General features: G+C 40.9%; 2 protein-coding genes across 7 annotated transcripts in view; one reads left to right on the top strand and one right to left on the bottom strand.

Moving 5' to 3' along the window:
- EIF5B (eukaryotic translation initiation factor 5B) overlaps positions 1–18,795 on the top strand; it is a 35,809-nt gene extending 17,014 nt beyond the window's left edge. The window contains exons 8-24 of the mRNA XM_032680832.1: positions 63–149; positions 1,547–1,636; positions 3,858–4,153; positions 4,778–4,885; positions 5,029–5,139; positions 5,979–6,046; positions 7,195–7,336; positions 8,917–9,048; positions 9,586–9,768; positions 9,896–10,057; positions 12,316–12,447; positions 13,702–13,833; positions 13,942–14,018; positions 14,142–14,306; positions 15,293–15,431; positions 15,993–16,154; positions 17,018–18,795. Of these exons, the coding sequence (XP_032536723.1) occupies positions 63–149; positions 1,547–1,636; positions 3,858–4,153; positions 4,778–4,885; positions 5,029–5,139; positions 5,979–6,046; positions 7,195–7,336; positions 8,917–9,048; positions 9,586–9,768; positions 9,896–10,057; positions 12,316–12,447; positions 13,702–13,833; positions 13,942–14,018; positions 14,142–14,306; positions 15,293–15,431; positions 15,993–16,154; positions 17,018–17,125 (2,294 nt within the window). The 3' untranslated portion in view covers positions 17,126–18,795. The remainder of the gene's footprint in view (positions 1–62; positions 150–1,546; positions 1,637–3,857; positions 4,154–4,777; positions 4,886–5,028; positions 5,140–5,978; positions 6,047–7,194; positions 7,337–8,916; positions 9,049–9,585; positions 9,769–9,895; positions 10,058–12,315; positions 12,448–13,701; positions 13,834–13,941; positions 14,019–14,141; positions 14,307–15,292; positions 15,432–15,992; positions 16,155–17,017) is intronic.
- REV1 (REV1 DNA directed polymerase) overlaps positions 6,182–23,245 on the bottom strand; it is a 67,626-nt gene continuing 50,562 nt past the window's right edge. For 2 of the 6 annotated variants that reach the window (XM_032680826.1, XM_032680827.1), the window contains exons 22-24: positions 22,910–23,012; positions 21,296–21,362; positions 10,430–10,597 (exon numbers count right to left, since the gene is read on the bottom strand). In XM_032680826.1, coding sequence (XP_032536717.1) covers positions 10,445–10,597; positions 21,296–21,362; positions 22,910–23,012 — 323 coding nt within the window. In that variant the 3' untranslated portion in view covers positions 10,430–10,444. Of the gene's footprint in view, positions 6,293–10,429; positions 10,598–17,805; positions 18,367–20,931; positions 21,363–22,909; positions 23,013–23,245 lie in introns of those variants that run through there. The other 4 variants (XM_032680830.1, XM_032680831.1, XM_032680829.1 and 1 more) reach the window with 3 other exon arrangements.

The following is a 23,245-nucleotide window of genomic DNA, read 5'->3' as shown; positions in this document are numbered from 1 at the left end:
TGTCTCAGTTGGTTTGCACTTTGGAAGAATGTAGCAACCAATTTCCTGTCTTGCAATTTCAGAAAGTGTGGAGGTAACTTCCCCAGCTGAAGATGCTGTAGAACTGGAAACACTAGTGAAAGAAGACACTCCTCTTCCAGTAGAGCCAGGTTGGTAGTAAATGCTAATAAGCTTCAAACACTTCAGCCTGTCTGTCAGTGCTGCATGAAAGTTATCATACCTCATTGGATGGGGCTGAGGGGCTATTCTTTCTTGAGATAGTTGCCTTTTTTTTTTTTTTCTTAAGGGAGGAACTGATGGAATTTTATGGAACAAAGAGGTGTGAAGCTTCAAAATGAAAGTGTAAAGGTCCCTTATTTATTCTGGGTGAGCTCCAGTGTTAAATTCGCTTAGGGAAGTAGCTCAAATAAGCACATTAAGTGCCTTATGATTCACTCCCCTGACTTTTCATTTGCTTTTTACAAGGCCATTTGTCAGCAGTTAGGTGAAGATAGGGAGGAAATATGCTGCTTCTGGTGTTGATAGTGCAATATTCGCAGTGATGTTTTACTTTCATGAGTGCTGAATACAGTGGATATGGGTGAGCTTGTGGAAGTGAGTTACCAGCCTAGCAAGGGATTGTTACCCTCATTTTTGCCTATGCACAGTACTTGTTTTGTCAAAATCACGTTTTACTAGACTCCTTCCTCAACAAGGAGACTGTTTCAATTTTTACCCTTATTCTTAAGTTAGACAAATACTGACAAAATGCAGGTTTTGAAAACAAAGCTGAATGTGTAGTCTAATTCTTGCTTATCTCATGATTGCCATTCCATTGCCGTAAGAAAAGGTCTCACTGGCAGTATGTTAGTTCCTAGTTAATATTCTAGCAGTGTGGAATCTACTCTTCATTTCAGAGAGCTGAAATTTCATAACTCAACATGTGCTGCAACAAATATATATTGTATAATGCCTCTTTTGGAGAGGGTTGCAAGTTTGCATTTTTCCACTTGTCTTTTATTAAGAGCTGCAGTCTCTTCATATATCTTACTGAATTCCTGTTGAATTAATAAATTAAATGCTTCTGAAATCCATGGTATAATTATATTGAGGCACCTGGAGTCCTTTTTATGGACAATTTGTATTTTCCCACTAGTTAAAATTATACTGCAACCCAACTTGTATTTGTGTTTCTCTTTCACTTTCTTACACATGGCTGACTGTTAATTGGGCAGCTCCTCTCAGGGATCGTGGTTTTGGTAGAGGTTTGTGTGGCAGGCATTATGCAGGCACTGGCACGATATGCAGGCAGGAACTAGATGAGTAGATTTGCTGTGTCTCCCACAAAAATGTTTTGCTAGGCAAAGCTGCTAGGACTATACAATATTTGTGGAGAGAATTGGAGATTATTTCTTAAGTTCTTATGGAATGTGGAGATATTTGATACAATTATGCTAACAAGTAACTTGTAAGTTGCATGTGTCAGTATGTCAGAAGAAGGGGCATCTAAAAACGTTGTATGTTGCTGGACTGACTGTTTCTTTTCCTTTAATGTTGGATTTCTTAGTTTCAGAAGACAAGGAGGAAGAAGATGAAACTGAAGATGCGGGCTTGGATGACTGGGAAGCTATGGTTAGTGATGAAGATGGAGAGAAAGGTGGGCATGTAAATACCAAAAATGTGTGCTTTTTCTGGTTAAGAGGTTTCTTTGGGCTGAGTTTTCTGTTTCTGTACAAAACTATTTTATTTAGATTTTTCCTCCACTCCAGTAGATAAATTGTGAAGTAAGTGATTATAAATAGATATAAGACCCTCTTCTCAAAGGCAGAGCTTTCAGAAGCTGCAGAAATACTGCTTGAGACAACCCTTTGGAAATATTCATGGGTGTAGAGTTACCACCTAAAATAAATCAGTTGGAATTTTTTGTTCTTTTTTTATGGGACTGAAAATCCTCTTCTCTTAATATATGCTTAAAACACGTCTGGGAGTCCAGGGAAACCTTTTACCTGGTGTTGTACTTCTCTAGTAATTGTTCCAAAGCTATGGGAGTTTCACTACACAAATCTAGCAACATCTAGGAGATGTACTGTTGAGACAAGTTCTGAAAGAAGTGAGGGACAAAATGGTGTGAAGGTTAGTGGGCATGCATTATAGTAAGTTCTCTCCTACAAGGAAAGACTGAGAGAATTGGGATTGTTCAGCCTGGAAAAGAGAAGGCTTTGAGGTGACCTAATTGTGACCTTTAGTACCTGAAGGGAGCCTACAAGAAAGATGGAGAGAGACTATTTACAAGAGTATGTAGTGACAGGGCAAGGGGGAATGGATTCAAACTGAGAATAGGTTTAGTTTACATATGAGGAATAAATTCTTTACTGTGAGGGTGGTGAGACACTGGAACAGGTTGCCCAGAAAAGCTGTGGGTGCTCCATCCGTAGAAGTGCTCAAGGCTGGGCTGGATGGAACTCTGAGCAACCTGGTCTAGTGTCCCTGCCTGTGGAAGTGGGGTTGGAAGAAGATGGTCTTTAAGATCCTTTCCAACCCAAACTGTTCTGTGATTCTGTGATGTGCTTCTTTCAGAGGCAGATGAGGGAGAAAAAAGGAAATAATTACCAGAACATCCATATTCCTGTGTATATATGCCAAAAACCATATTCTGTCTGCACTCAACAGCAATTTTTATGGAGAACTTAGAGCTGCATGAGAGTCAGGAATAAGTTCTCAGATATTTTCTTCCGGTTGGAGAAATGTGTATTGCTGTGAGCCGTCCTGAGCAGGAGTCAGTTACTGGTCCTAGTGCTTCCATAATGTGTCTTCAGTGGTTCCTATGCTCAAAGACTATTTATTCATCAAGTACTTTTATTTGCTCAGGCCTGTACTTCTGACACCTGTGCTTTCAAGTGTGATGCTTTATATACAGATATGTACAGCAGTATGGATTTCATTCCAACACAGATGTGTTCCTGTGGTGCTGGACTGTTCTGCTTTGAGTTCCAAGGGCTGCTCAGACTGTTTTAGTCTGGTGCCACTGTCCTGGGGAGGACATAGCACTTCTTGCTGCTTGGATTTGAAGACTCTCTGCCAATGGGATCCAGAAGAAGAGCTTTCCTGGGAATTAGATTTAGTGTATTACTAAGCTGATGGACTTTTAGCATAGTAAGGAAACATAATCTCTAAGAGCAGTGAGCCTCCTAACAGCACTGTAAGGAGGAGAATGCATGGCTTTAAAGTGTTCCTTGTGTGTTCCAAGTGTTAGTTTGCCTCTTATGGTTTCTGAACTAATTGTAGATGGGATGCTTTCAAAGAAAGAAAATTACTTTTTGATAGTTCTTTTTCTTTGTTTACTGAAGAATTCCCCTGAAAAATACTAATCTTCTCTGAACAGTCTAAGAAAATGTTAAGATGAGATTCTTTTATAGGTGTAGGAGAGATCATCTGTTCTAATTGTTATGTGTGCTTAAATGTGTGTTCCTGATCAGTAGTATGCAGAACCCATATAGGAATGAATTTGGAGTATTTTGGCTTTTCTTTTTAAAGGTGTTGGTGCATTCATTCCTTTATGAAGTGCATACAGCACTTCATAAAGGATGTCATTTTGTCTGAATATCTGCAAGTAAAGTCAAGCATAAATGTGCTGATAATATCATTCTTTCCCCCAGCCCAAACTCGCTCTGCTTGCCTGGATTCTAAACACAAGTCAGCAGCTCTAAACATGAAACACTTTTACACTGCAAGTTGAAAAATTATCTTGACAGGCACTTATTGTAGTACCTACTCTGTCCTCACTCTTCTGGAGTAGTCTCCCTTTTTACTTCTTGTTGCCATCTCCCCCACAGCTATGAATTTAATAGAGAATTTTTACTTCAATTTTTTTTTGACAGAGAGCAAACCTGTTCACATTGAAGTCAAAGAACAAAATGAAGTGGATGAGGAAGAGGAGGAAGAAGATGAGGAGGAGGAAGAGGAAGAAGAGAGTGAAGAATCTGAAGACAGTGAAGGCAGTGAAGATGAGGATGAAAAGACTTCAGATGAGAGAGAGGCAGACTCCCAAGCTATTGGAAAACAATCTATGGAAAAAAAGACCAGCAAGGAAATTAGCTCTGATTCTGAATACGACTCTGACGATGACCGCACTAAGGAAGAGCGTGCTTATGACAAAGCTAAACGGAGAATTGAGGTATTAAGATACAGTTGGACTCTTGTGTTATATAAGAAACAACTTAATTTTCAGTTAATTGAAAAGCCTTTTTGTCAAATTTGTCAAAATGATGGTCGTGTCAGGACTAATGTTTAGGCAGGTTCAGAAATTGTGTTAATTAAGAAAAAAACACCTGGTTTCGTCTGAAGATGAAGTATTTGCTTTTAGGCAACTTGACCACAAAGATGACAACTTCAGTGTTGTTCCTCTCCACCTCTCTCCCTCCTGGAGAAAGAGGCTTCTATCATTACAAGTAGATATTTCCAAGTTTTAAAAGGTGTGTTTAAACTGTTCAACACTTTTGTGGCTGCTGATGTTTTTGGTTTCTTCACCCAAGATACTTCTTCAGAATGCACCATCAACAAAGCTACATGTTAGTGGATATAATAACTTAGGCTGCTAGACTGTAACCAAAACCAAACAAACAAGAACTTATCTGTTAGTTGAAAATTTTTGATTTGCCAAAAGAGGGATGACAGACCTTGAATTGCCTTGAAAATGTAAGTCCTGCAGTTAGCAACATGTTTGTATATATGTAATCAAGTCAGGAGGCGAGGTGTGGTTTCTGGTTTATGCTTACCAATTTTCGTGTCTTTTATATAGAAGCGACGAGCTGAAAACAGCAAAAATATGAACACTGAAAAGCTCAGAGCACCAGTTATCTGTGTCCTGGGGCACGTAGACACGGGCAAGACCAAAATTCTAGATAAGGTAAGGTGTGGAGTGTGAAGGCACTGCTGTGTGTCGTGTTTATGCATGTGGGTTTTTTGGTTGAAGACAGAAGTAATTACAATGTGCTCAGAGAACTTCAGTCTCCTACATGTAAGTATTTCTGGTCTGTTTTTTGTCTTCAGCTTCGCCACACTCACGTGCAGGACAGTGAGGCTGGTGGTATCACTCAGCAGATTGGTGCAACTAATGTTCCCCTTGAAGCTATTAATGAGCAAACCAAGATGGTGAAAAATGTAAGTTGCAGCACTTCAACAACTGTTTCTTAAATATGAAATGTAAACTAATTAAGACCATGTGAGATTTCCTGACATGGACAGGTGTACTTATCCCCCATCTCTAATTTTGAGGTTCGGGGTTTTTTTTATTTTTTAAATTCTTATCCTTCCCCCACCAAAGGGGAGGCTGTCTCATTTTTCATTTTAGTTGATACATTTGGTTTCAATTAATGCGTTGTCCTTTCTGCAGAAAAATATGCAAATACTGGTTACTGTGTTCTGGACAGTGCATATCTGTCCATAGACTGCTTATTTGTCATTATTTTGATTGTAAATTGAGACTTTTTGAAATCTACTGAGTATATTTTCTGTTAAACTTACCATTTGCTGTATGTGCTGGAATTGGGCCAATACCTGGGTGATTCATTTTTGTGTTACAGAAATAGTAACTGTTCTGTATTGCTTGTTTTGGATACTATATCCTATTTTGCTTGTGGCAGCAGCTGACTGAAAAGCCTTAGTAGTGATGGCTTTTTCCAAGACTTTTTCAGTGTATTAAATATGTAAAGTGAGGGGAGAGGAGAAAATAATCAAGACAAGGATGATAAATCTCATTACCCTATAGACTGCCTTGTCTTACAGGTTTTAGCTTATGGCCACTTGATACCTAGGGGAATGTGCTACTTTAATATTGAAATGAGCTTTGGCTGATTTAGTTTATGAAGAGTGCTGGCCTTTCTTAATATGTGTGTCTGGATTCTTGAAGTGCAGGCTATCAGTAATGTTGCCAGCTCTTATTTTGTTTGTTTTAATTCTTGTGCAATCTCTGGAAGAGAACTAATATTTTGAAATGTTAGTTTGACAGAGAGAACATAAAAATTCCAGGCATGCTGATAATTGACACTCCAGGACATGAGTCTTTCAGGTAATGTTTTCTCACAATGTTGTACTTATCAGAAGTGACACCTAAAACATATTTTTAACAAAGTGCAAGGTCTTTGCCTAATTCATTGTGTTAGTCCTCACTTGAAAAAAAGCCGAACAAAACCAAACTATAAAGTAGAGGAATAAGTGGATTTGCTTCATTTGCAGGTGCTTTTTATATCTGGTTACTTGCTGGCCTTTTATAGCTGATAATTTTCTGTCTTCGTGCCAGTTGAGCCATGAATATCTGAAAAAGCATGTAAATAAATAGTTAGTGTACTAAGAGGAAAGATGGAAGCAGGAAGCTAGCTGGAGAAGGAAAGGTGAGGATTTCAGGTGACCTAAGTACTCTGCTATGAAAAATTAAAACTTCTGTCCTATTCTCCGGTTCATAGTGCCAATGTTAAAGTAACTGAGTTGGTAAGACTGGGAGTTACTAATTGCACAAATCATCTGAGTCTTAGCAGAGATCAGATACTGTCTGGGAACACCGGTGGCATGCAGGCAAGCCACTGAATCAGCTTTAAGGTTAAAAGGTGGCATGCATAACTGAACTCACTGGGATGAAATCTCCAAACAGAAGGATTAAGACTTAAGTATAAACTTCTGCAAGCACTGAAATGCCATGTTGTGGGACACTTGTTAATGTCCAGATCAGTACCTTGGCATCTTACCACTTACAGTTCTTCCATCTTCCAGCCAGGTTTTGTTTGGCACCAAAGATGTGATAGTCTGTTTATATTGTTTAAAAAATATAACCTTGTATACATAGTGCTTATGTAACATTGTATAAAAACAAGGTCTTGTTCAGATTTTGCACTCCTGTATTTCACTTTAACTGTCCTAATTCTAGCTCAGAAAATAATCAGAACATGTCTTACATTATAAAAATATATAATAATATGAGAACTGTTGGGAGAATAATAGTTTCTTATTTTTGCTTACACATACTTTAATAAATTCTATTAAATTTGCAAAGTGTCATTTGAACATTTTTTTTTATATAGTTTCCATTTTTGAGGGGAAATAACCACTTGATCAGCTTTAATTTTTTGTTTGTCAGTGCAAGTTTGACATTGTACTTGGTGTTTTTATTAAAATTCTATTGCTACATTACTGATTTTTTTTTCCTGTCTTTTAATGCCACAGCAATCTAAGAAATAGAGGAAGCTCACTTTGTGATATTGCTATACTTGTAGTTGACATCATGCATGGTTTGGAGCCACAGACAATTGAATCAATAAATCTGTTGAAATCAAAGAAATGCCCCTTTATAGTAGCTCTCAACAAGGTAGGATAGCTTTTTACTCTAATAGTGTATATACACTTTCTCTATGCTAAAAGTGTATTTGGCATTTGACAATTGTCTGTTTTCTTCCTTGAACTGGAATTTTTTGTGTGAAGTCTGAAGTGGTGGTTCTAGGATCCTGTGTTTGTAATTTTTGTGTCCTTGATACCACGATGGCTTTACAGGAGCTTTGCAGAACAGTCAGTTCTTCTTGGAATTCTTACTGATGGATTTTGTTTACCTTATGTAACTTCTGTATATGATTCACACTTCTGGAAGTTGTGCTTCAGTTGTGGGGGTTTTTTCCCTTATATGGATTTTTGTACATTTTCTGATAAAATTCACCACAAGCTTCAAGGTGAAAAGTCACACTTCATTTTAGCCACTGATACTTGTTAGTTTGACTTGAAGACAAGCTGACTTTAAGCCCTTGGAGCAGTAATATTGATCACTGGTGCAAAGTGTTTTGGGCTTTACAATATTAAATGGTAAAGTAGCTAGTTACTTTCAGCCCTGTTTTTAGAAATCCTGTGCATGTGAAATTATGCTGCCTGTTTGTGATGACTTGATGAATTACATATAATTCATATGAACCTAGAGATGAATTATATATGTGGAAATTACTCGTGTCCAATGACTTTGGAAGCCATCTGACATGCTGTCAGAGAACTGTCAGAACTATTCATGTGCAGTGTAAAAACTGCAGTATACTTCAAAAAATGAAAGGAGTATTAAGATTGAAGGTGGTTGAGGAGGCCATTATCTCATTTCTGAAAACAGCTACTTTTTTAAAAGAACCCAAACAACCTACTGGATGGAGAGGTGTTAAGGCCTTATGGCAGAATAGTAGAGAGTTCAGTCTCAGACATGAAGACCCAAATACGTTTCACCGCTGTCACAGGCCTACAGTGAACCTGAGATTAAATAGCTGAAAGTTCTTGCATTTCAAGTTATAATTGTATTATTTGACTAGATTATAATCTGTTTTCTTAGATGTAAATTTTGATTTTGTACAAATGTAATAGTTTCTTGGACTAAGTTGCTCCTGCTTTGGAAACTTATTTAGGGGAGTATTTCTTAAGTACACAGTCATGTCTTTTGAACAACTCACTGTGGTCCCTTTTCTGTAGCAACACAGGAAATGGTCCAAATTCAATAATAAGTTTTAAAAGTTCTATGTAAAACTAGTACAGTCTCTTTTTGGGGGGAAAAAACCCAACACCTCATGATTTTGGAGTTTTTTTGTGTGTTTTGTGAAGCTATACATGACTCTCTTTCTTCTGAAAGAGATGTAATTAATGCATATAAACCTTTTCCATATGAACCTAGATTATTATAGCTTGAATTTTTAAAACCTGAAGTAGTATTGCTATTCTAAAATGATGTCTGACTTTGGGTAAATACACAAACAGAGCTAAATATAGCAGCTAAAGCAAAAAAAAAAAAAGATTTAATTTGATTACTGGAGCAGATAGATGGCAGGCTAAGTTGGTTGGTAAAGTATTTCTCACCAATAATGTTGCATAAGCATAAAGATGCCCTTTAGTAAGCTGCATAAGATGACCTACTGCTGTATTTTCAAGATTGATAGGTTATATGACTGGAAAAAAAGTCCAGACACAGATGTAGCTGTCACCTTAAAGAAGCAGAAGAAGAATACGAAAGATGAATTTGAAGAACGTGCAAAAGCTATCATAGTAGAATTTGCAAAACAGGTAGGTTGGAATATTCAAAGTTCTTTGCTTAACAAAAGTGATAGTAAATGGGGTGGGTGGGTGGTGTGGTTTGTGTGTGTGTGTTTGTTTTGGGGTTGTGCATGTTTTTTGTTTTGTTTTGTTTTTTCCCTCTTCCACAAAACAACTTAGAATATCAAGAAAACTGTTGCATCTCCTCTGACGCATTGGTGTTTACCTCTCATGAAACAAACTCCATTACATTACATTAATCTGTTTTAACTGCTTCATCCTTAAAAGTGTTAGTTTGGAGAAAAGTAGCTAATTGCTGTGCATGGTCAATGGAGTCATGAATAGCAGATGAAGTTTTATGTCCCTGTTCTTTTTCTTTTTGGGAATATCCCACACTGCTTCCAAGTGTGGATTGAGGCTTCATGTTCCATAGCATACTGTCAGTAACAGTGTTGTTTTTTACATTGGGCTTTAAAAAATGCAGTGGTACTTGACTGGGGTTGAATGTTTCTGTTAATACTGATACGTATATGTTTTTCCGTGTGTAACTGTTAATCCTGATTCCAGGGCTTGAACGCTGCCTTGTTTTATGAGAATAAGGATCCCCGCACTTTTGTTTCTCTTGTACCTACCTCTGCTCACACAGGGGATGGCATGGGAAGCCTGATAGCTCTTCTTGTGGAGCTCACACAAACTATGCTGACTAAGAGGCTGGCTGAGTGTCAGGAGCTGAGAGCTCAAGTCATGGAGGTAATCCGGCAACTCTTCCTTGAAATTCATACAGAAGTTTCTCCCTTCCCTGCCCGTTTCTTTCTGGTAAAAAATTGTATGTCTGAAGTCCTTAAATAGGGAGTAACTTTTTTCCCCTTTCATTCAGGTTAAAGCTCTGCCAGGCATGGGCACTACCATAGATGTTATTCTGATTAATGGACGCCTGAAAGAAGGAGACACCATTATTGTTCCTGGAGTAGAAGGTCCTATAGTGACTCAGATTAGAGGTCTTCTGCTACCTCCTCCTATGAAGGAGCTACGAGTTAAGGTATGGCAGCTGGTTTTAGTGTACTGGCATTTAAAACCAGGAAAAAATAAATCAAGCTTTATGAAAAATGAGAATGTAGTAGAGTTCAGCTATATTAGCAGTATCTAAGGGTGGCTTCAAGGGAAAGACAGCACACATCTGGTGTTTTTCTGTGAATGTACTTGTATGTACCTATTGGTATGTGTGTGTTGTTACGATAGTGGCAAAGAAAAGGATCAAGGAATTATCTTGCAGTGAGGATTAGGATGTGCATGCTTTAATAAGGGATTTGAGCATGTGGCTACATGTGAGAGGGAGATACCCATCTTAAATGGAAACTGGAGTGTACTGGTACGGTGACTTCTGAGTTCAAGCTACATCATTAGTGAAAATTGTTTTTTTTTTTTTTTAGTAACAAAAATCATATACACTTAGGTTTGAGAAAAGTGAACAAGTGAGTTTCTGGGGTTGGTTGGTGAGTGACCAGGACTTCTGCAGAATCTGTAGCCTCTTGGCATTTTTAAGAGTTGTTGGAAGTTTTGCTGCCTTAGTCTTAATAGCCTGAGGAGAGACACTGAAATAAGGAGGTGACACACAACAAAAGGCTATAAATAAATTGATAAATATATTAAGATTCATGCATACAATTCAAACATGATTAAAAGAGCTGCTCTGATTTTTCCTGCTTAAAAGTGTCTGGACAGATTTTGTTTAAGGCAAAAAACTCCATACAGATAACCTAGGTGAATGTAATAGGATAGGCCTTAAAGGTTTGGTTCAGAGGTGTAAAACTAGTGTCCCTGCAGACCGCTGTAGTCCTTGGTGTTTAATCTAGTTCCATCCTGCAAATGTAGATACTCTTGTCAGTAATACTGATAATTGCGGGGCCCTGGGTTGACATTGGTGTTCTCCTTCTGCTGTGAGATTGCTGTTGCCTCAGAGGTGCTGAAGGATGCAGTATTGGTGCTGAGGTGGAATCCAAGCAAGATCCTCTTGACCTGCTTTAAGTAGAAAGACAAGCCCTTCTTTCCGCTTGGCCGGCTTATCGGCTGCGGGGTGGGACAGTTACCTTGGCAGATAAATCTAAGGCTTCCTGCTCTGGAGCGCAGCTTTACAGTAATACCGTGGTAATGGCTACAGAGGGACAAAAGGGAAATGGATGTTTATGCTTAGGTTTTGTTCTCTGCTTGGTTGGAAGCTGGTGAATGTTCTTCTACCTGAGGAATGAATTGAAAGCGTTTCCACCCATTTGCTTCCCTTTATTTGAAAGCAGGATAAACTGGTGTGTGAAACTCCTAGAGACTCCAGGGTTTTTTTGGGAACTGAATAGCAACGTAACGTAACAGGTTCCCATCAACAACATCTTCAGATGATTTTCTGTCCTTTGGTGGGAGATGGAGCACAGGGTATCAGCATCATGCTGAACACTGGATTTGGGAACCTAGAGCTGGGCAAGTAGATCCAGGGTATCTGTTGGGTTTTTTTGAAGCAGACAGTGAGAATGCATTTTGATTCAGCTTGTTTATGCAGAATTGTCATCCTTGAAATAAGTCCCAAATTTTGGGGTGGAGGGCTAAAGAACAGAGGCTTGCAGGAACAAAGTGCTTCCTGAGGAAGGAAGCTGCCTTGCAGTTATAAGAAAAAGATTGGACATGTAAACAAAAGAAATGAAGAAACAAACCAGAAAATACTTCCAACATCGATTTAAAGATCTTCAGAAATAACTGGTTTTGTCGTGCCTTGGGGCCATGCCTTGAGTGTGGAGAGATCTTCAAGGTTCCCCTGGCTGGGGAGGAGCACCTGGGAAACTGAGCGTGGAACTATGCTGGATGAGAGGCCTTTAGTGGGAGAGTGAGACAGCTCTTCCTGCACAAGAACTTGGGCTGTGTATCAGCTAAGCTTTAGTGCTTTTGTTGAGGTGTTGGCATCTTCCCCTCACTTCGCTGTTGGTTTATTAGTGAGTAGCTGCCTATTGCTGCTTGCACTTTTCTAGCCTATGTTTCTCTTTGGCCCCTTTCTCTGTTTTTAGAGGATTTCCCTGTGCCCTGCCCCCCTTAGCAGTGCTGCAGGAATATCTGAAGGGAGAGGAGCGTGCAGACAGAAACATGCAAATGCAAAGCAGAGACAGTCACTGATGAAAGATGGGAGGTGCTGGACTTCAGTGTCATGCTCTCGGCTGTGCTTGTGGGTTGCAGTTTCTTCAGCTGCTCAGCACTGCATTGTGTTGCTGTGCTCCATTGACATGAACTCTTTGCTAGTGTGTATAATCTCTTTTTCAGAACCAATATGAGAAGCACAAAGAGGTTGTTGCTGCTCAAGGTGTGAAGATTCTTGGGAAAGATTTGGAAAAAACGTTGGCTGGTTTGCCACTGCTTGTAGCTTATAAAGAGGATGAAGTCCCAGTCCTCAAGGTGAGGTGGCTAATGTTGAAATACAACACACCGAGGGTAACTTGAGTTCTGTGGTGATGAAACTCATTCAAATGTTGAGAGCTCAGTACACAAGTAACTGGCTTTTTTGGTTCCTTTAAAAACTGCTGTAACGTGCTGTAGCCTTGTGCCCATGTGAGGCTTTAGCGATGAGATGTCTTTAGTGTCTTGACCATTAGCTTTTTCCCTGATATTTTGCTGGGGTGTCTCTGCTGGTAGAATGAGATGTGAAAACAAGTATCATGGCATAGTTTGACTGTTAATTACTGATTTTGTATTTGTAGTAATTTATGCATATACTCTATTTACATTATATTAGGTACATATCTGCTAGTAGAGTTCTTTAAACTGTCATAATTGCAAAGCTGATTTAAGACTCGTGTAATTTCTTTTGTGACTTAAAAAGTTGTGGAGAGGATGTAGCTATCCTAAAACCAGAATTGTGGTGAGATGCTACTGTTCTCCAAAAGCAGGAAATTATTTTGAAATTACTAACACACAAGGTTTCTTTTACTTTTAACTGTAGTTTTACTTTAGTCTTCTGTCTACTTATTTGTGCCTCTAAAGGGAGGTTGAACGTTTTGGATGTCCAAACACAGACCTAGTTGCTGGGTACGTACAAGAATGTATATAAAGTGTACTGCTAGGAGTAGATCCGTGGTGGCCTCAAGTAAATGGCAACACCCATTTATCTGCCAGAGGAAGAGGTGGAAGTGCTTGGGTTTAAAAGGCATGGGCTCTGAAAAATGTGATTTTTGACTCCTCTGAAAGCAGCAAAATGGCCTTGCTGCTCTTGCATCCCGTTTTGTACCCAGGCCTAAAGAGAGTTCAGGGTCCTTTCCAGCTCATGGCTTTAGGAGTCAGCTTTTCCTATTAATCCTCAGGCAGCCACAGGCATCAACACACACGGAGTGTTTGCTCAACCCTGCCAGCAGACAGGGGAGAGCAATGTGCATTCTGCAGACTCCCAAGATGGGCATTTGCTCTGTTTTGTATGATCACCTTCTTGCAAAATCCTCAGGTCTAGTTCAGCTCAGGCTTTTCTAATGCCAGAAACAATCACAGTGTCTCACAGGGCTCTGTATGACTTACACTGCAGGTCTGAGTTGGGAACCTATCAGTATGGCTGTCACATACTTTCACCAGCTCATGAACGGGAAGATTTTGTATCCTGAGGCATAAATAGCAAGAGAACTAAAATTTCCTTTTTCTCTCTTTTTTTTTTTTCTTCTAAAGGATGAACTAATACATGAACTGAAGCAAACACTGAATGCAATCAAATTAGAAGAGAAAGGTGTTTATGTCCAGGCTTCTACTTTAGGCTCTTTAGAGGCATTACTTGAATTTCTTAAAACGTCAGAAGTGCCAGTAAGTACTTCTGTGCTGTATCTGATGTTGTTGGTTCTGTGTTTTAGTCACTGTTTCCTTTTGACTTGGCAAGTTTAGTGACTGGATTTATGTGGCTTTCTTCAACAGTATTCAGGAATTAATATAGGTCCTGTCCATAAAAAAGATGTTATGAAGGCATCAGTTATGTTGGAGCATGACCCACAGTAAGTAACTTTGCTTTACTCTGTTGGTAAATGTGCGGTGGTGCTGCAGGAAGGCCCAGTGCCCTCCTTAGCTCTGGTTCTGTGCTCTGTCTGGTAACCTGTTGGGCTCACTCTTCCCCACAGGTATGCTGTCATTCTGGCATTTGATGTGAGGATTGAACGTGATGCACAGGAAATGGCTGATAGTTTAGGAGTGCGTATCTTTAGTGCTGAAATAATTTATCATTTATTTGATGCCTTCACAAAGTATAGGCAAGACTACAAAAAACAGAAACAAGAGGAATTCAAGTAAGTATGAGCAGTCGTATTCTGGATGCTTCCCAAGTAAGTGTGTTGCTTATTTTAGTATACATGAAACTGCATTTTACCTCTTGTTTCCTTGTTATTACTTAGTGATGGGAAGGAAGGGGAGGGTAGAACTATAAATTTTCAAGAATTCAGCGCTCCAGACTAACTGTTTATATCTGAGTTAGGCATAGTAGGGTGGGAGCTGTGGGAGCTGTGAAAGCTGTGCAGCAGGTACAAGATTCAGCTAGAACTGTTATGTACCATGGAGTGTTTTTATTAAGGTTTGCTTTCTATACTTGGCTTCTGTTCCTAGTTTCTGACAGATGGGTTAGCCTTGCAGACTAAGAAAATAAAACTGAAGAGATTTGGATTCTGTTGTTTTATATTTATGCAATTCCAGTGTAGAGGGCTTTATTCTGACTGCAGTAACATGAATATGCAATCATTTAGGGATTTATAGGGACCCAAAGTAAATTTTTGGAATCGTGTGTCATTGGGTGATCCTCAGTAAACTAAGACAGTCAAAATAAATTAAAATGTATTTCATTTCATATTGATCCCAATTCGAGTTTGTATACTTCAGCATTTAAATGTATTTGTTCACTTTACAAACAAAAATCTTGAAATTTTTTGAGTCCTTGTGATGGGTTAAGGCAGCAGTATTTCTATTCCTGTGCTCTTCTGCGTTGTTATTAATACTGTAAAATTCCTACTCCTTCAGTCGTGGTCTAAGTTGAGCGCCCAAGCCTGTTAAAGTAAAATCCATGCCAGCCATGCTTGATTATTGTTCCCTGTAGTTCTTGAAGATCAGCTATTGACTGGAATTAGCAAGTTTGGAAAAGAGATTTTTTTTCCTGCTTGATTTTTTTCCCCAAGTGACACTCTTAGAATAAATACCCAAGAATTGTGGGAGAAGGCAGAGCTATTAATGCTACATACGCTGTTCCAGTCTCTCCTTCCAAGTGCCTTTTCTTGTCATCTTCCAGGCATATAGCAGTGTTTCCGTGCAAGTTGAAAATCCTCCCTCAGTTCATTTTCAACTCTCGTGACCCAATAGTGATGGGTGTTGTTGTAGAGGCCGGCCAGGTGAAGCAGGGGACTCCCATGTGTGTACCCAGCAAAAATGTAAGTAAGCACCTCTTCCCAGGGGATGTTTGATCCACCTGGTAATTCCTGAGATGAGGCACTGTGGAATTTTGCGTGCCTTTCCCCAGTGTGCAGATTTCTGGTAGGAGATGAGGTTCAGACTTGTAGATCAAATCTCTCTTCTGGGGATCAAGGACCTAATTGCTCTCTGCCAGCAGAGTTGAGCCCTGCAGCTGGACACAGGAAGTGTGGCTGGAAGGTACCTGCCTGAGAGCCGTCCTCCTTCCCCACTGCCAGTTCTGTGCTCGAGTAACGAGCACAGTTGACTTCCCCCCTACTTAGCTACCAGGAATGACAACTCCCACCACCTTGAGATAACCAGTTGATATCCCACATGAGCTATGGGGTGGTTGATGTTGCTGCCCTTTTCGGTATGAAGCACTTGCTGTGCCATGTTTTGCTTTGCCCATGCTGAGGCAGCAGCTCCACCAGTGCTGTGCTTCCTGCAGCAAGTCTGTGTGTATAAATGGGAGCTTAAGGGAAGGGTGTGTGCACAGGGGGTTTGTGGATGTGTCCTACAGCTGCTTCATTGCATTACAGTTCGTTGAAATTGGAATAGTTACAAGCATTGAAATAAACCATAAACCAGTGGATGTTGCAAAGAAAGGCCAAGAAGTATGTGTTAAAATAGAACCTATTCCTGGGGAATCACCTAAAATGTATGGACGACATTTTGAAGCAACAGATATCCTTGTCAGTAAGGTAAGAGCAATCTCTTGTTTTTGGAGAGGGCTTAGGACAGAGTGGCAGCTTGCTTGAAGTGGAACTGTTGCATGAAGCCTAAAAACCATGCAAGGAGCTTCCCCTTGGAGACTGACAGACACTTGGAACAGTGTGTGTGTGGCATCATTCAGCCAAGTTCACTGTAGCCTTAGTTTGAGGTCTGTAGTGGTGTCCCTGGAGAGGCCTGAAGGAGTGATGGGGCTGCAGCTGAAATACCTTGTAGCTCCCAGCACCCAAGAGGGTAAAATGCTACACTCGCTATTCGCAAACCATTGTCCGTAGCTGGTGCTCAGCAGTCCCCCAGAGTATCATAGCTGGTGTTGGGAATCATGCAAGAAATAGCTGCCCTAATTCTGGAACACTGGACTGGGATGGGGAGATGATCACTTGCTCAGTTTTTTGCTGTTGGATGCAAAGCCACAGCTCTCCCCACTCCCAACTGCTTTAGTCACTATGTTTTAAGACACCTCCTGCCAGACACATGCTGGGGGCATGTGCCCACAAATGAGGGGTGAGTAGGGCCTGGGATAGGGACAGGGAGGGGGTGCTGGTCCTGTGGGCCCTGGTGGAAGCAGGAGACCTCTCCAGTTCTTGCCTTTTACTGCATAAGGGTGCAATTGTCTGTCCATCTGCAGAGACAGACCACATAAGGGATGTGATGAGAAATGAAGGGAAATGAATGGGATGGTCATACAGCTAATCAGTGGCAAACCTGGGATTAGAACGAGCTGGTCTGCTGTGCAGACTGATGCCCTTTCTTCAGATTGTTTCCAATGTACTGAAACTGCCTTTAATACACTCGCATATGTGCGTTTCTGATGGGATTGTCTTGTGTGTTACAGATCAGTCGTCAGTCCATCGATGCTCTGAAGGACTGGTTCAGGGATGAGATGCAGAAGTCTGACTGGCAGCTTATAGTAGAACTGAAGAAAGTGTTTGAAATCATCTAGATAACTTTTTACAGCAACGGGGAGGCAGGAATAAATGCACTCTTCCTGTTCTAAAAAAGTTACCAACAAAGTCGTATATTAAAGACAGTGTTGGATATATGTTTGGGAGGAAAATATGTGGGTAAAATGTTTTCCATGAGAAACCAAGAAATTTACACTGGTTTGACAGTGGTCAATTTACATGTTCCCATGGTTCCAATGTGCCTGTTCACCTCTCCTACTGCCCTAATACTGGCTGCTGTTTTAAAGTTTGCCCTTCCTTCTCTCACACCTTCCTTCCACCCTTTGTCCCTCCCTCTCTCCAAAATAAAATAAATTGAATTTTTATTACAGAACTAAAGCTCTTTCACTTTTCTACTGATGAGAGCAGTACTGCAGTATTTGATTAACCAAGCTTCTGCAGACTTTGTGATTCTCGGGACATTTTTGATGTAAGAAGTACTTCTTTATTTATGCATACCTCTTCCCTTGACTTTCTTTTCCAACATTCTGCTTTGTGCCTATAGAAATTTTTTTAAATAGAAAATTAGGCAGTTGGATATCTCTGTATTTGCTTTGTGTGAAACAATGTTGTAAAGCATAGCTGCCCACCTTTTACTGCTTGTACAGTTCATGGAAGTCAACCTGTAATCATTATAATGCAGAGCCACAAATAAAGGAGATGGACGGAGTGTAGCCCATTTGTTTTACAGTTTGCTTCAATAATCAGTTTCACTCCATGGGCTGTGGCAGATGTGGAAAGGCCAGGAGGGGCCCTCCTGCCTCTCTCTGCTTGGCAAAGTGGTGGAGGCGCATTCCAGCAAAGGTGTCTCTTCCTCTGACTGCACTTCCCCCTGCAGTGTGTGCAGGGTGCTGATGTCAGCGTTCCTGAAGCACTGGAGTGGCAGGCCAGGTGTTTAGCACGGCACAACTCTCGGAGGAGTTCAGGGCTGGCATCTCTTCTCCAGCTGCTGCTCAGAGTGGTGTCAGCACCTGCCAACAGCTGCCTGCCAGGGCGCTGCGCCTGGGGATGCTGCATCAGAGCTGTTGGGGCATCTGACACCGTGGGACTGAACCAGCTCTGAACTGGATGATGTTTGTCATGACCAGGAGTCAGCCTGTAATCCCAGCATTTTCCTACCTTACCTTCCCCTCTACCGCCCTGCTGGATGACAGCTTGATGTATTCCTACGCAGGCTGGCTGTGGGTATCATACAGCTCATGGTGACAGGAGCAAAACAAGCGCTCTTCAAAAGCACAAACTGAAACAAAATCAAGAAGGATCTTTCACACAGCCGAGATTTTTAGCATTTAAGATATGTACAAGAGTTTAACTTGCAACAAGCAGTTCGATCAGATTTCTTCTGTCACTTAGATTACTTTTTTTGTTGGAAAAATCTGAATGTTATAATTGGGATTGTGTGGACTCCATTACAAAGGAACATTTAATAACTCACCTCCTTTGCAAATGGAATTTAATTTACCAGAACTTTTTTTTTGTTAGACTTCAAACTTGCCATTGAAAAGGACCTTTTCAATATGGTTGGTGTGTGGTGCAAATTCCCGTCGCTGGGTGAACAGAATTATCAGAGGGAGAAGACTGCATTTATTTAATTGTTAACATTTTCTTTTGCAAACTATGCAATCATGAAAACTACACTAATAAAGTTCTTAAAAACATAGATGTCAAACACTGTGGTCTTGATGTATTCTTGATTGTTTCCTCAAAGGTGGAAGGGTGTTCTTCCCACAGGTAAAAACTCTGGGAAAAAGACTGTGCTACTTTGGTGGCTTCCTGTTGGGGAACTTAATAAAATATGTAAAATACCTTCACTAAAAAACTTAAGGAAGCAGATGACTGTTGTTACATTTAAGGGCTTGGAACAGGGATCACAAAGAAAGAAAGTATAACTATCCTGATTTAGCATTACTTAACTGTCTTTTAAAGTTGGGACTCTGAAAGACCTAAACTAGAAACTAATGGAAACTTAGATAACTTGATTTAGATAGTGTAGACATGTATCTGCAAATCAGATCCCCCCCAGCCTTCCCAAGGCTGAACGGTCCCAGCTCTCAGCCTCTCCTGGTATTATGGAAGAAGCTCCACTCCCTTAGGCACCTTTGAGGCCTGTGTTGGGATTGCTTTGTATGTCCAAGTCTCTTGTACTAAGGAAGCAGCACTGGACACAGCACTGCAGGTGTGTTGTGCCAGTGCTGAGCAGAGTGGAACAATCTCTTCCCTTGGCTTCTTGGAGATGTTCTTTCCCATGCATCCTTGGAGGCTCTCAGCTGCCTTTGGTGCAAGGGACTCTTCATCCCAGACAACCCCAGGGCCTTACATGCTGAGCTGTTCTCCAGCACCTGGCCCCCAGTGCTGGGGGTGGCTCCTCCCTGGGAGCAGAACCCTTCTCTTTGCTGAACTTCCCAGGGTTCCAGCAGCCCGTTGGTCTCCAGAAGCAGCACCCCCTGCTCTGTCATATTGGCCCATCTTGTGTCATCAGCAAACGTGCTGAGGGTGCCCTGCCCCACCATCCAGGTCATTGACAAAGATGATGAATAAGACTGACCTAGTGCTGACTATGGACACCACCTGGGCCTGGCCTCGAATAGATTTTGTGCCCTGACCACCATGGTGGGGCCTGCCTGCCCAGGTAGTTTTCAATCCACTTCTCTCTCCTGCCTGTACTTCATCAGCTTGTCCATGAGGATGTTACAGGAGATCTTACGAAAAGCCTTACTAAAGTCCAGGGAAATGACATTCTGTTCTTCCCTCATCCATCACTTGGCTGTAGAAGGCTGCCAGGTTGGTACCTCTCCCCGTGTGCATTACCAGGAAGCCACAGGCACAACCCAGAGCTAAAAGCTGCTGTCACTCTGTAACCTGTGCTGCAGCCAGTGATGCGACTGCCGTGGCCTCTGTTCCAGCTGCACTGTCAGCTGTAGCTCATCTGAGTGCAGGAGCTCCTGCCCTGTGCTAGGGGAGATGCTTCCAACTAAGCCAGTGGTGCAAATCCTGCTCCTGCTCCAGTTTGCATTCCAGCTCTCGATTCTACACCCAGGTGGTCCCCCACACCTTGAGGACTATGTTGGATACTTCTCCACAGTTCTGTCATTTCTTCAGAAAATGAAGAGATTTTTCCTACCACCCAGGCTTTCCTCAAGTGGTCTTCATTCTTTCCAGGCACCTGAACAGCCTTGCTTCTACATACTGGGCCAAATACAACTGTACGAGGTTGGTGCACACCTGGCAAAAGCAGACTTGCCCAAAACACAACCTGCAGAGATGCAAACACACCCCCTACCAGGGACACAAGAGCTGGGGCAATTTATTTCACTTCTGCTACTCACTACAACCTATTTTGCAATGTTGCAGAAAAGAAACACAGGCTGGGAAGAACTGCAGTATTCTGTAAGTGGCTCTCTTTTGAGCAGGAGCAAGGCAGTGGACAGATGCAGCTTAAACAATGCTCCAGGTCAGCTATTCCCTTGCTCCTTCGCAGTGCTGCTTTTGGGTGCCTTGTTCTCCAACAGAAGCACATGTGTCCAGAGGCTTCAGCAGACACTGTGTACTTTGGGAGAGGCTGGGCCACTCTGCTTTGAGCCTTTGAAGGATGAAACTGAAAATGAACTAATATTCTTCCCTCAGCTTAAAATCTGTAATAAAGTCAGTGTAGAAGAAACAAAACGTGGCCAGGTGCACGTACAGCAGCCTCCTCCACATGTCAAGGCAGTACCTCTGTGCAGAACTTTGTGAAATTAATCAAAGCTGCAGCTTCAATAAAAGGAGTTCACTACATTCAAACTGAAGCATCACAAAATAGAATCAGTACAAAAATATACATACAGTTCTTTATTAAACAACTGTAAACACTTCACTGTAAAAATCCATAAAACTTTATAAACAAACATTTTGTAAATAGATTCTATACTACAATAAAAGAATTTTAACACAATTATTTACATGCAATACTGACAAATTTGGCACTTTCTGAAAAGAAATGTACAAAACACTTTGTTGTTTAAAAAGAAATTTGAAATTATAAAAACTCAGGGCATTACTATCATGCACTTTGCAAATACCTCACAAGCACTTATGGCACAGCTAGCAGAGAGCTCCAGGCTCTCATCAAGCTCTTTACTACAAGTTCAGATAACTTTTAATGTGCTTCCGTAAGTTTGTTGTAAAACTACCTGAACATTGTCAAGAATGAAGTCAAATGCCATATTCCAAACTGATTCCACAGATGACTGCATTAACCTGAAGGAAGAAGAGAGTGAAAATTACTGTTACAGAACCAGTCTTTTTTACAATCAGCTTTGGTCTTCACAAGGTCAAAGCGTTTCACCGCAAATGGTATTTTCATTCAATTCTGGTAAAGCCCTCCCTATTTAAATACACCAAGTCTCACATAATGCCACAGACTCCTCTGCCACCCATTGGTGAAATTTCTGGTGTGGGCAGTGTCACAGCAGGTTGTAAACACTCACATTTGGCAGTGCTGTGAGCCTGTGATCAGGTGACCTTCCACCAACTTCATACTGGAGATCAGAAATTACAGGCTTCTGGACCCTCATCCTTCCTTCCTCATTCCAAGACAGAAATGCTATTTCTCTTTTTCCAACAAATGCCAAGAGCGATGGACACAATTAAATAACAGGTTTTGGGGGCACTAACACAGTGTTTACTGCTAAGAACAGAACGAAATCATGGAGGCCCATGGAGAGCTAAGAGTTACCTCTATGACTCAGCTGCCACTAGAAGCACATTAAGGAAATGCCCAAGGAAAACAAAGTAGCTCTGCACTCTCAAAATCTCCCTCTAGATCACTACATCGCAGGAGAGCAGAGGGTTCCTACATTTAGAGCTTTAGAGGACGTAACATGGGTATCATATGGACAAGTACACATCATCCAGCTCCTGATTCCTTGTCCTACACTTATTACAGGGCCCTGCAGAGACACACTGCCAACGGTACAGAGCCCATATACAGGGACCAGGAATGGGACATGATGCTTTCTGAAGAGTTTTATAAAGAATTTACTATACAACATTCATAAAACAGTTCATTGCACTGTGTGTTTTGCATTTTCTAGGGCCTAAAGACTTCCCCATAATACAAAAGCCTGGTGAAGTTTCTACATTGCTGTAGTCTTTTAGGTATTGATTATTCTGTAAAATATATATTTTTCAGATCTAAAACACAGAAAGCTGAGCTCCACAGTTAAGCACCAGTAAGCACTTAGTAAGCAAGTCATAAACGCAATTTGGGCCTCCTGACTCATGGGAAGAGTAATAACAGCATAATAACTATGTAACAGGAATCAATTCAATAAATATGAGGTGAGACAGGATCTGGATACAGCAAGAGAATGAAGTCAGGTCTAAGGTGCCATGAAAAATTAACAAAAACAGGATGAAAAAAAGGGACAATGTTGATGAAAACTACATCCTTTGTCCAGAAACAAAAGACTTGCCCAGAGAGAAGTTATGGACGCCCCATCCCTGGAAGTGTTCAAGGCCAGACTGGATGGGGCTTTGAACAACCTGGTTTAGTGGAAGGTGTCCTTGTCCATGGCAGGTGGTTGGAACTAGATAATCTCTAAGGCCCCTTCCAACTCAAACCACTTTGTGACTCTAAGAAATACTACTAAGTGCTACCCCAGTTTTTAAATAAAATTTAAGCCTAAAATATTTACACTCATCAGTGGAATGTCCAATGGGCTTGTGGCCTCACAGTGAAGCATCTACTGTATAAATATTAAAAAACCAGTCTAAAATGTCACAAGTACTAGCAATGAAGTTACCTTTTCATGTATTTAACAACCAGATCTAACTTTTCCAAATCTTTTTCTTCTATTAGATCAGTACAATACTTCACAACCTGTAGAATGTCTTCTTCCATAGGATCTGTAATACAAAATCATTAAAAAAAATGAGATCTTTTGTCTAAGTATACTCAAAATATAATCATAGAATAACGGGAATGTGACAGAAAAAAATTCTGCACTGTCAGGGCCTCAGGGGCCAACCTAACAATTGCTGTATTCCCATATGACCCCCTCAACATCAGAAGTTGTGCACATCACAGGACTGCAAGGTCCTGAAATATCTGTCTCATAGACATCTTTTTCTTCACTCAG

Source organism: Chiroxiphia lanceolata, chromosome 2 (assembly GCF_009829145.1).
Source record: "Chiroxiphia lanceolata isolate bChiLan1 chromosome 2, bChiLan1.pri, whole genome shotgun sequence".
NCBI lineage: Eukaryota > Metazoa > Chordata > Aves > Passeriformes > Pipridae > Chiroxiphia > Chiroxiphia lanceolata.
This window is presented reverse-complemented; position numbering and strand designations above follow the sequence as displayed.